Genomic DNA, 17,538 nt, shown 5'->3' on the forward strand with positions numbered 1-17,538 from the left:
AAGAGGGACTAGTCCTGCTATACTAAATGCCCCCCTCAAACTCTAAACGAACTAAGAGGGACTAGTCTAAATGCCCCCCCTCAAACTCTAAACGAACTAAGAGGGACTAGTCCTGCTAAACTAAATGCCCCCCTCAAACTCTAAACGAACTAAGAGGGACTAGTCCTGCTAAACTAAATGTCCCCCTCAACCTCTAAACGAACTAAGAGGGACTAGTCCTGCTAAACTAAATGCCCCCCTCAAACTCTAAACGAACTAAGAGGGACTAGTCCTGCTAAACTAAATGCCCCCCTCAACCTCTAAACGAACTAAGAGGGACTAAACTAAATGTCCCCCTCAACCTCTAAACGAACTAAGAGGGACTAAACTAAATGCCCCCCTCAACCTCTAAACGAACTAAGAGGGACTAGTCTAAATGTCCCCTCAACCTCTAAACGAACTAAGAGGGACTAGTCTAAATGTCCCCTGAATTCTGAAAACGTTCAGGAATTTGTTTTCACATTAAAACAAACCGAAGACGTAAATCATGGTCCTAAATATAACCAGTCCAATGAGTGAATATCAGAGCTGTTGAAGCTGTTCAATACGAACAGCATGAAATCATTCAGGAAATGCTCAATATTCTACTTCAATCTGTATTGGCTACTGTATTGACTATTATTATTATTATTATTATTATTATTATTATTATTATTATTAAACCCTGCTGGTTATCTAGGAATGTTTCAACATCTTGGCCTTGTTATGTTAAAGTCTATACCCGGCACAGCCAGAAGAGGACTGGCCACCCCACATAGCCTGGTTCCTCTTTAGGTTTCTTCCTAGGTTCTGGCCTTTCTAGGGAGTATTTCCTAGCCACCGTGCTTCTACACCTGCATTGCTTGCTGTTTGGGGTTTTAGGCTGGGTTTCTGTACAGCACTTTGAGATATCAGCTGATGTACGAAGGGCTATATAAATACATTTGATTTGACCAGGATACTACCCAACTACTAGACCAGACTAAGACAACTGAATGTCAACACCAGTAAACATTTCACAGTGAGGTCAACACCGGTTGGTTAGGGCCTGTCAGTCAGCATTTCACAGTAAGGTCAACACTGGTTGGTTAGGGCCTGTCAGTCAACATTTCACAGTGAGGTCAACACCGGTTGGTTAGGGCCAGTCAGTAAGCATTTCACAGTAAGGTCAACACTGGTTGGTTAGGGCCTGTAGTAAGCATTTCACAGTGAGGTCAACACTGGTTGGTTAGGGCCTGTAGTAAGCATTTCACAGTGAGGTCAACACTGGTTGGTTAGGGCCAGTCAGTAAGCATTTCACAGTAAGGTCAACACCGGTTGGTTAGGGCCAGTCAGTCAGCATTTCACAGTAAGGTCAACACCGGTTGGTTAGGGCTTGTCAGTAAAGCATTTCACAGTAAGGTCAACACTGGTTAGGGCCTGTCAGTCAGCATTTCACAGTGAGGTCAACACCGGTTGGTTAGGGCCTGTCAGTCAACATTTCACAGTAAGGTCAACACTGGTTGGTTAGGGCCTGTAGTAAGCATTTCACAGTAAGGTCAACACTGGTTGATTAGGGCCTGTAGTAAGCATTTCACAGTGAGGTCAACACTGGTTGGTTAGGGCCAGTCAGTAAGCATTTCACAGTAAGGTCAACACCGGTTGGTTAGGGCCTGTCAGTCAACATTTCACAGTGAGGTCAACACCGGTTGGTTAGGGCCTGTCAGTCAGCATTTCACAGTAAGGTCAACACTGGTTGGTTAGGGCCTGTCAGTCAGCATTTCACAGTAAGGTCAACACTGGTTGGTTAGGGCCAGTCAGTAAGCATTTCACAGTAAGGTCAACACCGGTTGGTTAGGGCCTGTCAGTCAACATTTCACAGTAAGGTCAACTCTGGTTGGTTAGGGCCTGTAGTAAGCATTTCACAGTAAGGTCAACACCGGTTGGTTAGGGCCAGTCAGTAAACATATCACAGTAAGGTCTACACCGGTTGGTTAGGGCCTGTCAGTCAGCATTTCACAGTAAGGTCAACACCGGTTGGTTAGGGCCAGTCAGTAAACATATCACAGTAAGGTCAACACTGGTTGGTTAGGGCCTGTCAGTCAGCATTTCACAGTGAGGTCAACACTGGTTGGTTAGGGCCAGTCAGTAAGCATTTCACAGTAAGGTCAACACCGGTTGGTTAGGGCCTGTCAGTCAGCATTTCACAGTAAGGTCAACACTGGTTGGTTAGGGCTTGTCAGTAAAGCATTTCACAGTAAGGTCAACACTGGTTGGTTAGGGCCTGTCAGTCAGCATTTCACAGTAAGGTCAACACTGGTTGGTTAGGGCCAGTCAGTAAGCATTTCACAGTAAGGTCAACACCGGTTGGTTAGGGCCTGTCAGTCAGCATTTCACAGTAAGGTCAACACCGGTTGGTTAGGGCCTGTCAGTCAGCATTTCACAGTGAGGTCAACACTGGTTGGTTAGGGCCAGTCAGTAAGCATTTCACAGTAAGGTCAACACCGGTTGGTTAGGGCCAGTCAGTCAGCATTTCACAGTAAGGTCAACACCGGTTGGTTAGGGCTTGTCAGTAAAGCATTTCACAGTAAGGTCAACACTGGTTGGTTAGGGCCTGTCAGTCAGCATTTCACAGTGAGGTCAACACTGGTTGGTTAGTGCCAGTCAGTCAGCATTTCACAGTGAGGTCAACACCGGTTGGTTAGGGCCTGTCAGTCAGCATTTCACAGTAAGGTCAACACTGGTTGGTTAGGGCCTGTCAGTCAGCATTTCACAGTAAGGTCAACACTGGTTGGTTAGGGCCTGTCAGTCAGCATTTCACAGTAAGGTCAACACTGGTTGGTTAGGGCCTGTCAGTCAGCATTTCACAGTAAGGTCAACACTGGTTGGTTAGGGCCTGTAGTAAGCATTTCACAGTAAGGTCTACACCGGTTGTATTCGGCGCACGTGACAAATAAATGTTGATTTTATGATATGTAATGTATTGATATAACGGGTTACAAGAGCGTCCAGGGCGGATGCACACTCGTCCGTCCCCCCCAGTAGTAAAGGATATAAGAGCGTCCAGGGCGGATGCACACTCGTCCCCCCCCCAGTAGTAAAGGATATAAGAGCGTCCAGGGCGGATGCACACTTGTCCCCCCCCCAGTAGTAAAGGATATAAGAGCGTCCAGGGCGGATGCACACTCGTCCCCCCAGTAGTAAAGGATATAAGAGCGTCCAGGGCGGATGCACACTAGCCCCCCCCCCAGTAGTAAAGGATATAAGAGCGTCCAGGGCGGATGCACACTAGCCCCCCAGTAGTAAAGGATATAAGAGCGTCCAGGGTGGATGCACACTCGTCCCCCCAGTAGTAAAGGATATAAGAGCGTCCAGGGCGGATGCACACTCGTCCCCCCCAGTAGTAAAGGATATATGAGCGTCCAGGGCGGATTCACACTCGTCCCCCCAGTAGTAAAGGATATAAGAGCGTCCAGGGCGGATGCACACTCGTCCCCCCCCCCAGTAGTAAAGGATATAAGAGCGTCCAGGGCGGATGCACACTCGCCCCCAGTAGTAAAGGATATAAGAGCGTCCAGGGCGGATGCACACTCGTCCCCCCAGTAGTAAAGGATATAAGAGCGTCCGGGGCGGATGCACACTAGCCCCCCAGTAGTAAAGGATATAAGAGCGTCCGGGCGGATGCACACTAGCCCCCCCCCCAGTAGTAAAGGATATAAGAGCGTCCAGGGCGGATGCACACTAGCCCCCCAGTAGTAAAGGATATAAGAGCGTCCAGGGCGGATGCACACTCCCCCCCAGTAGTAAAGGATATAAGAGCGTCCAGGGCGGATGCACACTCGCCCCCCAGTAGTAAGGGATATAAGAGCGTCCAGGGCGGATGCACACTCGCCCCCCAGTAGTAAAGGATATAAGAGCGTCCAGGGCGGATGCACACTCGTCCCCCCCAGTAGTAAAGGATATAAGAGCGTCCAGGGCGGATGCACACTCGTCCCCCCAGTAGTAAAGGATATAAGAGCGTCCAGGGCGGATGCACACTCGTCCCCCCAGTAGTAAAGGATATAAGAGCGTCCAGGGCGGATGCACACTCGTCCCCCCAGTAGTAAAGGATATAAGAGCGTCCAGGGCGGATGCACACTCGTCCCCCCAGTAGTAAAGGATATAAGACCGTCCAGGGCGGATGCACACTTGTCCCCCCAGTAGTAAAGGATATAAGAGCGTCCAGGGCGGATGCACACTTGTCCCCCCCAGTAGTAAAGGATATAAGAGCGTCCAGGGCGGATGCACACTCGTCCCCCCAGTAGTAAAGGATATAAGAGCGTCCAGGGCGGATGCACACTCGTCCCCCAGTAGTAAAGGATATAAGAGCGTCCAGGGCGGATGCACACTCGTCCCCCCAGTAGTAAAGGATATAAGAGCGTCCAGGGCGGATGCACACTCGTCCCCCCCAGTAGTAAAGGATATAAGAGCGTCCAGGGCGGATGCACACTCGTCCCCCCAGTAGTAAAGGATATAAGAGCGTCCAGGGCGGATGCACACTCGTCCCCCAGTAGTAAAGGATATAAGAGCGTCCAGGGCGGATGCACACTCGTCCCCCCAGTAGTAAAGGATATAAGAGCGTCCAGGGCGGATGCACACTCGTCCCCCCAGTAGTAAAGGATATAAGAGCGTCCAGGGCGGATGCACACTCCCCCCAGTAGTAAAGGATATAAGAGCGTCCAGGGCGGATGCACACTCGTCCCCCCAGTAGTAAAGGATATAAGAGCGTCCAGGGCGGATGCACACTCGTCCCCCAGTAGTAAAGGATATAAGAGCGTCCAGGGCGGATGCACACTCGTCCCCCAGTAGTAAAGGATATAAGAGCGTCCAGGGCGGATGCACACTCGTCCCCCCAGTAGTAAAGGATATAAGAGCGTCCAGGGCGGATGCACACTCGTCCCCCCCCCAGTAGTAAAGGATATAAGAGCGTCCAGGGCGGATGCACACTCGTCCCCCCCCCAGTAGTAAAGGATATAAGAGCGTCCAGGGCGGATGCCCTCCGTTGATGTACAGTACATATGTGAACCCATCTTTCAGCACACCTCGTATGGAGTAGTAGTAAGGCAGGTAGTGATGCTGCGTGAAGTCTCTGTTGGGATTCATGTCTTTTATATCATCATTTTAAAACACATACAACCAGTAGCTACAGTGGGGGCAAAAAAGTATTTAGTCAGCCACCAATTGTGCAAGTTCTCCCACTTAAAAAAGATGAGAGAGGCCTGTAATTTTCATCATAGGTACACTTCAACTATGACGGACAAAATGAGAAACAAAAATCCTGAAAATCACATTGTAGGATTTTTTATTTATTTATTTGCAAATTATGTTGGAAAATAAGTATTTGGTCAATAACAAAAGTTTCTCAATACTTTGTTATATACGCTTTGTTGGCAATGGCAGAGGTCAAATGTTTTCTGTAAGTCTTCACAAGGTTTTCACACACTGTTGCTGGTATTTTGGCCCAATCCTCCATGCAGATCTCCTCTAGAGCAGTGATGTTTGGGGGCTGTTGCTGGGCAACACGGAATTTCAACTCCCTCCAAAGATTTTCTATGGGGTTGAGATCTGGAGACTGGCTAGGCCACTCCAGGACCTTGAAATGCTTCTTACAAAGCCACTCCTTTGTTGCCCGGGCGGTGTGTTTGGGATCATTGTCATGCTGAAAGACCCAGCCACGTTTCATCTTCAATGCCCTTGCTGATGGAAGGAGGTTTTCACTCAAAATCTCACGAAACATGGCCCCATTCATTCTTTCCTTTACACGGATCAGTCGTCCTGGTCCCTTTGCAGAAAAACAGCCCCAAAGCATGATGTTTCCACCCCCATGCTTGGTGTTCTTTGGATGCAACTCAGCATTCTTTGTCCTCCAAACATGACGAGTTGAGTTTTTACCAAAAAGTTATATTTTGGTTTCATCTGACCATATGACATTCTCCCAATCTTCTTCTGGATCATCCAAATGCTCTCTAGCAAACTTCCGACGGGCCTGCACATGTACTGGCTTAAGCAGGGGGACACGTCTGGCACTGCAGTGTTTGAGTCCCTGGCGGCGTAGTGTGTTACTGATGGTAAGCTTTGTTACTTTGGTCCCAGCTCTCTGCAGGTCATTCACTAGGTCCCCCCATGTGGTTCTGGGATTTTTGCTCACCGTTCTTGTGATCATTTTGACCCCACGGGGTGAGATATTGCATGAAGCCCCAGATCGAGGGAGATTATCAGTGGTCTTGTATATCTTCCATTTCCTAATAATTGCTCCCACAGTTGATTTCTTCAAACCAAGCTGCTTACCTATTGCAGATTCAGTCTACAATTTGTTTCTGGTGTCCTTTGACAACTCTTTGGTCTTGGCCATGGTGGAGTTTGGAGTGTGACTGTTTGAGGTTGTGGACAGGTGTCTTTTATACTGATAATAAGTTCAAACAGGTGCCATTAATACAGGTAACGAGTGGAGGACAGAGGAGCCTCTTAAAGAAGAAGTTACAGGTCTGTGAGAGCCAGAAATCTTGCTTGTTTGTAGGTGACCAAATACTTATTTTCCACCCTAATTTGCAAATAAATTCATAAAAAATCCTACAATGTGATTTTCTGGAGAAAAATTATAATTTTGTCTGTCATAGTTGAAGTGTACCTATGATGACAATTACAGGCCTCTCATCTTTTTAAGTGGGAGAACTTGCACAATTGGTGGCTGACTAAATACTGTTTTGCCCCACTGTATATCTAAAAAAAACACATATACACCCAGTAGCTATATCTACAAACACATATACAACCAGTATTTATATCTAAAAATACACATTCACCAAGTAGCTATATCTAAAAACACATATTCACCCAGTAGCTATATCTAGGGTCTTCAAATGGACAATGACCCCAAGCATACTTCCAAAGTTGTGGAAAAATGGCTTAAGGACAACAAAGTCAAGGTATTGGAGTGGTCATCACAAAGCCCTGACCTCAACCTATAGAACATTTGTGGGCAGAACTGAAAAAGCGTGTGCGAGCAAGGAGGCCTACAAACCTGACTCAGTTACACCAGCCCTGTCAGGAGGAATGGGCCAAAATTCACCCAACTTATTGTGGGAAGCTTGTGGAAGGCTACCCGAAACATTTGACCCAAGTTAAACAATTTAAAGGCTATGCTACCAAATACTAATTGACTGTGTGTAAACTTCTGATCCACTGGGAATGTGATGAAAGAAATAAAAGCTAAAAAAAAATTCTCTCTACTATTATTCTGACATTTCACATTCTTAAAATAAAGTGGTGATCCTAACTGACATAAGACAGGGAATTTTTACTACGATTAAAATGTCAGGAATTGTGAACAACGGGGTTTAAATGTATTTGGCTAAGGTGTACGAAAACTTCCCGACTTCAACTGTATGTGAACTTCTGACCCACTGAAATTGTAATAGAGTGAATTATAAGTGAAATAATCTGCCTGTAATCTCTTGTTGGAAAAAATGACTTGTGTCATGTACAAAGTAGATGTCCTAACCGACTTGCCTAAACTATAGTTAGTTAACAAGACATTTGTGGAGTAGTTTAAAAACTAGTTTTAATGACTCCAACCTAAGTGTATGTAAACTTCCCACTTCAACTGTACCTACCTACCTGTTGTGGTAGAAGTGTATGGCAGGTCTCTACCTACCTGTTGTGGTAGAAGTGTACAGCAGGTCTCTACCTACCTGTTGTGGTAGAAGTGTATAGCAGGTCCCTACCTACCTGTTGTGGTAGAAGTGTACAGCAGGTCTCTACCTACCTGTTGTGGTAGAAGTGTATAGCAGGTCCCTACCTACCTGTTGTGGTAGAAGTGTATAGCAGGTCTCTACCTACCTGTTGTGGTAGAAGTGTACAGCAGGTCACTACCTACCTGTTGTGGTAGAAGTGTATAGCAGGTCTCTACCTACCTGTTGTGGTAGAAGTGTATAGCAGGTCTCTACCTACCTGTTGTGGTAGAAGTGTATAGCAGGTCTCTACCTACCTGTTGTGGTAGAAGTGTATAGCAGGTCTCTACCTACCTGTTGTGGTAGAAGTGTATAGCAGGTCTCTACCTACCTACCTGTTGTGGTAGAAGTGTATGGCAGGTCTCTACCTACCTGTTGTGGTAGAAGTGTATAGCAGGTCCCTACCTACCTGTTGTGGTAGAAGTGTATGGCAGGTCTCTACCTACCTGTTGTGGTAGAAGTGTATAGCAGGTCCCTACCTACCTGTTGTGGTAGAAGTGTATAGCAGGTCTCTACCTACCTACCTGTTGTGGTAGAAGTGTATAGCAGGTCTCTACCTACCTACCTGTTGTGGTAGAAGTGTATAGCAGGTCTCTACCTACCTACCTGTTGTGGTAGAAGTGTATAGCAGGTCTCTACCTACCTGTTGTGGTAGAAGTGTATAGCAGGTCTCTACCTACCTGTTGTGGTAGAAGTGTATAGCAGGTCTCTACCTACCTGTTGTGGTAGAAGTGTATAGCAGGTCTCTACCTACCTACCTGTTGTGGTAGAAGTGTATAGCAGGTCTCTACCTACCTACCTGTTGTGGTAGAAGTGTATAGCAGGTCCCTACCTACCTGTTGTGGTAGAAGTGTATAGCAGGTCTCTACCTACCTGTTGTGGTAGAAGTGTATAGCAGGTCTTTACCTACCTGTTGTGGTAGAAGTGTATAGCAGGTCCCTACCTACCTGTTGTGGTAGAAGTGTATAGCAGGTCTCTACCTACCTGTTGTGGTAGAAGTGTATAGCAGGTCTCTACCTACCTACCTGTTGTGGTAGAAGTGTATAGCAGGTCCCTACCTACCTGTTGTGGTAGAAGTGTATAGCAGGTCCCTACCTACCTGTTGTGGTAGAAGTGTATAGCAGGTCCCTACCTACCTACCTGTTGTGGTAGAAGTGTATAGCAGGTCTCTACCTACCTACCTGTTGTGGTAGAAGTGTATAGCAGGTCTCTACCTACCTGTTGTGGTAGAAGTGTATAGCAGGTCTCTACCTACCTGTTGTGGTAGAAGTGTATAGCAGGTACCTACCTACCTACCTGTTGTGGTAGAAGTGTATAGCAGGTCCCTACCTACCTACCTGTCGTGGTAGAAGTGTATAGCAGGTCTCTACCTACCTACCTGTTGTGGTAGAAGTGTATAGCAGGTCTCTACCTACCTGTTGTGGTAGAAGTGTATAGCAGGTCTCTACCTACCTACCTGTTGTGGTAGAAGTGTATAGCAGGTCTCTACCTACCTACCTGTTGTGGTAGAAGTATATAGCAGGTCTCTACCTACCTACCTGTTGTGGTAGAAGTGTATAGCAGGTCTCTACCTACCTGTTGTGGTAGAAGTGTATAGCAGGTCTCTACCTACCTGTTGTGGTAGAAGTGTATAGCAGGTCTCTACCTACCTACCTGTTGTGGTAGAAGTGTATAGCAGGTCCCTACCTACCTGTTGTGGTAGAAGTGTATAGCAGGTCTCTACCTACCTGTTGTGGTAGAAGTGTATAGCAGGTCCCTACCTACCTGTTGTGGTAGAAGTGTATAGCAGGTCCCTACCTACCTGTTGTGGTAGAAGTGTATAGCAGGTCTCTACCTACCTGTTGTGGTAGAAGTGTATAGCAGGTCTCTACCTACCTGTTGTGGTAGAAGTGTATAGCAGGTCTTTACCTACCTGTTGTGGTAGAAGTGTATAGCAGGTCTCTACCTACCTGTTGTGGTAGAAGTGTATAGCAGGTCCCTACCTACCTGTTGTGGTAGAAGTGTATAGCAGGTCTCCACCTACCTGTTGTGGTAGAAGTGTATAGCAGGTCTCTACCTACCTGTTGTGGTAGAAGTGTATAGCAGGTCCCTACCTACCTGTTGTGGTAGAAGTGTATAGCAGGTCCCTACCTACCTGTTGTGGTAGAAGTGTATAGCAGGTCTCTACCTACCTGTTGTGGTAGAAGTGTATAGCAGGTCCCTACCTACCTGTTGTGGTAGAAGTGTATAGCAGGTCCCTACCTACCTGTTGTGGTAGAAGTGTATAGCAGGTCCCTACCTACCTGTTGTGGTAGAAGTGTATAGCAGGTCCCCACCTACCTGTTGTGGTAGAAGTGTAAAGCAGGTCTCTACCTACCTGTTGTGGTAGAAGTGTATAGCAGGTCCCTACCTACCTGTTGTGGTAGAAGTGTATAGCAGGTCTCTACCTACCTGTTGTGGTAGAAGTGTATAGCAGGTCTCTACCTACCTGTTGTGGTAGAAGTGTACAGCAGGTCTCTACCTACCTGTTGTGGTAGAAGTGTATAGCAGGTCCCCACCTACCTGTTGTGGTAGAAGTGTATAGCAGGTCTCTACCTACCTGTTGTGGTAGAAGTGTATAGCAGGTCTCTACCTACCTGTTGTGGTAGAAGTGTATAGCAGGTCTCTACCTACCTGTTGTGGTAGAAGTGTATAGCAGGTCTCTACCTACCTGTTGTGGTAGAAGTGTATAGCAGGTCTCTACCTACCTGTTGTGGTAGAAGTGTATAGCAGGTCCCTACCTACCTGTTGTGGTAGAAGTGTAAAGCAGGTCTCTACCTACCTACCTGTTGTGGTAGAAGTGTATAGCAGGTCCCTACCTACCTGTTGTGGTAGAAGTGTATAGCAGGTCTCTACCTACCTGTTGTGGTAGAAGTGTATGGCAGGTCTCTACCTACCTGTTGTGGTAGAAGTGTATGGCAGGTCCCTACCTACCTGTTGTGGTAGAAGTGTATAGCAGGTCTCTACCTACCTATTGTGGTAGAAGTGTATGGCAGGTCTCTACCTACCTGTTGTGGTAGAAGTGTATAGCAGGTCTCTACCTACCTGTTGTGGTAGAAGTGTATAGCAGGTCTCTACCTACCTGTTGTGGTAGAAGTGTATAGCAGGTCTCTACCTACCTACCTGTTGTGGTAGAAGTGTATAGCAGGTCTCTACCTACCTACCTGTTGTGGTAGAAGTGTATAGCAGGTCTCTACCTACCTACCTGTTGTGGTAGAAGTGTATAGCAGGTCTCTACCTACCTACCTGTTGTGGTAGAAGTGTATAGCAGGTCTCTACCTACTTGTTGTGGTAGAAGTGTATAGCAGGTCTCTACCTACCTGTTGTGGTAGAAGTGTATAGCAGGTCTCTACCTACCTGTTGTGGTAGAAGTGTATAGCAGGTCTCTACCTACCTGTTGTGGTAGAAGTGTATAGCAGGTCTCTACCTACCTGTTGTGGTAGAAGTGTATAGCAGGTCCCTACCTACCTGTTGTGGTAGAAGTGTATAGCAGGTCTCTACCTACCTGTTGTGGTAGAAGTGTATAGCAGGTCTCTACCTACCTGTTGTGGTAGAAGTGTACAGCAGGTCTCTACCTACCTGTTGTGGTAGAAGTGTATAGCAGGTCCCTACCTACTTACCTGTTGTGGTAGAAGTGTATAGCAGGTCCCTACCTACCTGTTGTGGTAGAAGTGTATAGCAGGTCTCTACCTACCTGTTGTGGTAGAAGTGTATAGCAGGTCCCTACCTACCTGTTGTGGTAGAAGTGTATAGCAGGTACCTACCTACCTGTTGTGGTAGAAGTGTATAGCAGGTCTCTACCTACCTGTTGTGGTAGAAGTGTATAGCAGGTCTCTACCTACCTGTTGTGGTAGAAGTGTATAGCAGGTCTCTACCTACCTGTTGTGGTAGAAGTGTATAGCAGGTCCCTACCTACCTGTTGTGGTAGAAGTGTATAGCAGGTCTCTACCTACCTGTTGTGGTAGAAGTGTATAGCAGGTCTCTACCTACCTGTTGTGGTAGAAGTGTATAGCAGGTCTCTACCTACCTGTTGTGGTAGAAGTGTATAGCAGGTCTCTACCTACCTGTTGTGGTAGAAGTGTATAGCAGGTCCCTACCTACCTGTTGTGGTAGAAGTGTAAAGCAGGTCTCTACCTACCTACCTGTTGTGGTAGAAGTGTATAGCAGGTCCCTACCTACCTGTTGTGGTAGAAGTGTATAGCAGGTCTCTACCTACCTGTTGTGGTAGAAGTGTATGGCAGGTCTCTACCTACCTGTTGTGGTAGAAGTGTATGGCAGGTCCCTACCTACCTGTTGTGGTAGAAGTGTATAGCAGGTCTCTACCTACCTATTGTGGTAGAAGTGTATGGCAGGTCTCTACCTACCTGTTGTGGTAGAAGTGTATAGCAGGTCTCTACCTACCTGTTGTGGTAGAAGTGTATAGCAGGTCTCTACCTACCTGTTGTGGTAGAAGTGTATAGCAGGTCTCTACCTACCTACCTGTTGTGGTAGAAGTGTATAGCAGGTCTCTACCTACCTACCTGTTGTGGTAGAAGTGTATAGCAGGTCTCTACCTACCTACCTGTTGTGGTAGAAGTGTATAGCAGGTCTCTACCTACCTACCTGTTGTGGTAGAAGTGTATAGCAGGTCTCTACCTACTTGTTGTGGTAGAAGTGTATAGCAGGTCTCTACCTACCTGTTGTGGTAGAAGTGTATAGCAGGTCTCTACCTACCTGTTGTGGTAGAAGTGTATAGCAGGTCTCTACCTACCTGTTGTGGTAGAAGTGTATAGCAGGTCTCTACCTACCTGTTGTGGTAGAAGTGTATAGCAGGTCCCTACCTACCTGTTGTGGTAGAAGTGTATAGCAGGTCTCTACCTACCTGTTGTGGTAGAAGTGTATAGCAGGTCTCTACCTACCTGTTGTGGTAGAAGTGTACAGCAGGTCTCTACCTACCTGTTGTGGTAGAAGTGTATAGCAGGTCCCTACCTACTTACCTGTTGTGGTAGAAGTGTATAGCAGGTCCCTACCTACCTGTTGTGGTAGAAGTGTATAGCAGGTCTCTACCTACCTGTTGTGGTAGAAGTGTATAGCAGGTCCCTACCTACCTGTTGTGGTAGAAGTGTATAGCAGGTACCTACCTACCTGTTGTGGTAGAAGTGTATAGCAGGTCTCTACCTACCTGTTGTGGTAGAAGTGTATAGCAGGTCTCTACCTACCTGTTGTGGTAGAAGTGTATAGCAGGTCTCTACCTACCTGTTGTGGTAGAAGTGTATAGCAGGTCTCTACCTACCTGTTGTGGTAGAAGTGTATAGCAGGTCTCTACCTACCTGTTGTGGTAGAAGTGTATAGCAGGTCTCTACCTACCTGTTGTGGTAGAAGTGTATAGCAGGTCTCTACCTACCTGTTGTGGTAGAAGTGTATAGCAGGTCTCTACCTACCTGTTGTGGTAGAAGTGTATAGCAGGTCTCTACCTACCTGTTGTGGTAGAAGTGTATAGCAGGTCTCTACCTACCTGTTGTGGTAGAAGTGTATAGCAGGTCTCTACCTACCTGTTGTGGTAGAAGTGTATAGCAGGTCTCTACCTACCTGTTGTGGTAGAAGTGTATAGCAGGTCCCTACCTACCTGTTGTGGTAGAAGTGGATAGCAGGTCTCTACCTACCTGTTGTGGTAGAAGTGTATAGCAGGTCTCTACCTACCTGTTGTGGTAGAAGTGTATAGCCGTGGTGTTGGTTGTCAGCACGTGGAGGTAGATGGCCTTGCAGTGGTCCTGGGCCGTGGTGGAGATGTGTTCCTTCAGACTGTCCAGCAGCAAGGAGCCTGGGAGGGGGACAAGAAGAGAGTAGCAGGACAGTGAGTGAGTGAGTGACTGACTGAATGAGTGAGTGACTGACTGACTGACTGACTGACTGACTGACTGACTGACTGACTGAGTGAGTGACTGACTGAGTGAGTGACTGAGTGACTGAGTGAGTGACTGAGTGAGTGAGTGAGTGAGTGAGTGAGTGAGTGAGTGAGTGAGTGAGTGAGTGACTGACCGACTGAGTGACTGAGTGAGTGACTGACTGACTGACTGACTGAGTGACTGAGTGAGTGAGTGACTGAGTGAGTGACTGACTGAGTGACTGACTGAGTGACTGACTGTTTGAGTGACAGTGAGTGAGTGACAGTGAGTGAGTGACAGTGAGTGAGTGACTGACTGACTGAGTGACTGACTGACTGAGTGAGTGACTGACTGACTGAGTGAGTGACTGAGTGAGTGTCTGAGTGAGTGTCTGAGTGAGTGAGTGACTGAGTGAGTGACTGAGTGAGTGAGTGTCTGAGTGAGTGACTGAGTGAGTGAGTGACTGAGTGAGTGACTGACTGAGTGAGTGACTGAGTGAGTGTCTGAGTGAGTGTCTGAGTGAGTGAGTGACTGAGTGAGTGACTGAGTGAGTGACTGACCGACTGAGTGACAGTGACTGAGTGACTGTGAGTGAGTGACTGTGAGTGAGTGACTGTGAGTGAGTGACTGTGAGTGAGTGACAGTGACTGAGTGACTGTGAGTGAGTGACAGTGACTGAGTGACAGTGACTGAGTGACAGTGACTGAGTGACTGTGAGTGAGTGACTGTGAGTGAGTGACAGTGAGTGAGTGACAGTGAGTGAGTGACAGTGAGTGAGTGACTGTGTGTACCTAGGGTTGTGGCGGTCACAAAAATTGTCAGCCGGTGATTGTCATGCAAATAACTGCCGGTCTCACGGTGAGTCACAGGTTAATTAACAGAAACACATGTAGCATCTCCTGGCTCCCACACACAGCCTTCAAGCCATTTTAAAAAGTCAAATAAATCCATGTAATATAGCCTACACCTTCACAATAAATGAACTATTTATTTTAGACAGGTCTAAAGAAGCATGATCTGAAGAAAATGTAGTCTATTTCAGAAGAACAGAACAGCGTACTCTGAGTCGTCCTTATTATTAGGTCCTGATCTGGCTCTGCCATGTGGCTGTGGGCGACACCAGTTCACTGAGCAGACAAGACATGCGTAGAATTCCCTGGCAATATTTTATATTATTTTTTAAATAGGAACAATACAAGTGAACAATGCTGAATAAAATATAAATATTTTCTCCAAACGATTTGATAGGAAGTGCGCACATTCGGCTATTCTGTGTTGAGCAGTTAAAGAAACAGGTCCCCCCATGTGCTTCATTTAGAGTTATCAATGTAGCTTTAGTTGTTCTACTACCGTTTCGATGTTTCGATGTTTAAGACATTGTAAGGCTGCATGACGAGACTAATGATGATTTGAAAAATGTTTGCTTGAAAAGGCATTGAGCTCTGCTAAGTTTGTTTGCGCAGGCTGTACACACTCCAATAGTCTCTCATTCACAATTTGACAAGCGCTTGATAATGCCTTGTATTTCACGGCTGCATCCCCTTGGCGGCCGTAACTCAACCTAAGAAAATATATCCGTGCCTTTTGTGGCCCGGAGGGCTGCGTTGTGACGTTCTCCCTGAGTGTGTTGCGCAATCCGATGCGTCTCTCACTCACATGGTTCTCCGTCACGAGATCAAGGTCTTTCTCACAGGCTACAAGTGAAGACAGACACATCGGGGATGCACCTGCGAGCGTCCTTATCCAATGCCGAGGTGCATATTGAAGATATTGGAAGAACTCTCCACATTCACTTTATCAGTCAACTAGATGAGTAGGTCTGACAAACAGCAAAAGCACGAGCCTATAGAAAGCTGATGGTATCCTCCTCTTTTTATTAGAGGCCATCACTCTGTTTTTTTCTCCCGCAATTGCATAGCCTATAGAAATGATACGCAACATGGGCTCTTGGGCACTCATGAAGTGTTGGATTAGATTTTTCTAATACATTTGCATTGATGTCAGAGTGATTAGAGGGACAATAGAGTGCTGAAGTACGAGGCAGTTAGCAAGTTTGGTAGACTACGAACTTTTAAAAATATTTGACCTTTATTTAACTAGGCAAGTCAGTTAAGAACAAATTCTTATTTTCAATGACGGCCTAGGAACAGTGGGTTAACTGCCTTGTTTAGGGGCAGAACGACAGATTTGTACCTTGTCAGCTCGGGGATTCAAACTTGCAACCTTCCGGGTTACTAGTCCAACACTCTAACCACTAGGCTACCCTGCCACCCCATCAGCAGCATCCCAGCTTGGCGAAGCCTAATTACCGTGACGACACGGCCATGTGGAATTTGACTGCCTGCATGACTCGTGACTCGCCCGTGTGGCAGTAAAACGGTCACTGCAACAGCTTTGTACCTTGTCAGCTCGGGGATTTGAACTTGCAACCTTCCGGTTACTAGTCCAACGCTCTAAACACTACACCTCCATGACTCGTGACTCGCCCGTGTGGCGGTGTACCTACCTATTCCATGTTTCCTGAACTCCTTCACCACCCCCAGACTCAGGATGTAAGCCACCTGGGTGTCCACGGGAAACCTAGAGGCTAGGAGGTCTCCATCCTGCAGAGAGGAGAGGTTATACACAGCTATTAATACTTATAAACACTGGACTAACACCAGGAAACCTAGAGGCTAGGAGGTCTCCATTCTGCAGAGAGGAGAGGTTATACACAGCTATTAATACTTATAAACACTGGACTAACACCAGGAAACCCAGAGGCTAGGATGTCTCCTTCCTGCAGAGAGGAGAGGTTATACACAGCTATTAATACTTATAAACACTGGACTAACACCAGGAAACCTAGAGGCTAGGAGGTCTCCATTCTGCAGAGAGGAGAGGTTATACACAGCTATTAATACTTATAAACACTGGACTAACACCAGGAAACCTAGAGGCTAGGATGTCTCCATTCTGCAGAGAGGAGAGGTTATACACAGCTATTAATACTTAGAAACACTGGACTAACACCAGGAAACCTAGAGGCTAGGATGTCTCCATCTTGCAGAGAGGAGAGGTTATACACAGCTATTAATACTTAGAAACACTGGACTAACACCAGGAAACCTAGAGGCTAGGATGTCTCCATGCTGCAGAGAGGAGAGGTTATACACAGCTATTAATACTTAGAAACACTGGACTAACACCAGGAAACCTAGAGGCTAGGAGGTCTCCATTCTGCAGAGAGGAGAGGTTATACACAGCTATTAATACTTATAAACACTGGACTAACACCAGGAAACCCAGAGGCTAGGATGTCTCCATCTTGCAGAGAGGAGAGGTTATACACAGCTATTAATACTTATAAACACTGGACTAACACCAGGAAACCTAGAGGCTAGGATGTCTCCATCCTTCAGAGAGGAGAGGTTATACACAGCTATTAATACTTATAAACACTGGACTAACACCAGGAAACCTAGAGGCTAGGATGTCTCCATCCTTCAGAGAGGAGAGGTTATACACAGCTATTAATACTTAGAAACACTGGACTAACACCAGGAAACCCAGAGGCTAGGATGTCTCCATCTTGCAGAGAGGAGAGGTTATACACAGCTATTAATACTTATAAACACTGGACTAACACCAGGAAACCCAGAGGCTAGGATGTCTCCATCTTGCAGAGAGGAGAGGTTATACACAGCTATTAATACTTATAAACACTGGACTAACACCAGGAAACCTAGAGGCTAGGATGTCTCCATCCTTCAGAGAGGAGAGGTTATACACAGCTATTAATACTTAGAAACACTGGACTAACACCAGGAAACCTAGAGGCTAGGAGGTCTCCATGCTGCAGAGAGGAGAGGTTATACACAGCTATTAATACTTAGAAACACTGGACTAAC

General features: G+C 46.6%; 1 protein-coding gene across 2 annotated transcripts in view; it reads right to left on the reverse strand.

Moving 5' to 3' along the window:
* The window catches only part of LOC135530228 (N-alpha-acetyltransferase 60), a 40,430-nt gene that overhangs the window by 3,670 nt on the left and 19,222 nt on the right, over window positions 1-17,538 (reverse strand). The window contains exons 4-7 of one of the 2 annotated variants that reach the window (XM_064958592.1): window positions 17,109-17,131; window positions 16,155-16,228; window positions 13,464-13,584; window positions 5,012-5,125 (exon numbers count right to left, since the gene is read on the reverse strand). In XM_064958592.1, coding sequence (XP_064814664.1) covers window positions 5,012-5,125; window positions 13,464-13,584; window positions 16,155-16,228; window positions 17,109-17,131 — 332 coding nt within the window. Of the gene's footprint in view, window positions 1-5,011; window positions 5,126-13,463; window positions 13,585-16,154; window positions 16,252-17,108; window positions 17,132-17,538 lie in introns of both variants that reach the window. The other variant, XM_064958591.1, reaches the window with a different exon arrangement.

The sequence above is a fragment of the Oncorhynchus masou genome, unplaced genomic scaffold, assembly GCF_036934945.1.
Source record: "Oncorhynchus masou masou isolate Uvic2021 unplaced genomic scaffold, UVic_Omas_1.1 unplaced_scaffold_1295, whole genome shotgun sequence".
NCBI classification, from domain to species: domain Eukaryota; kingdom Metazoa; phylum Chordata; class Actinopteri; order Salmoniformes; family Salmonidae; genus Oncorhynchus; species Oncorhynchus masou.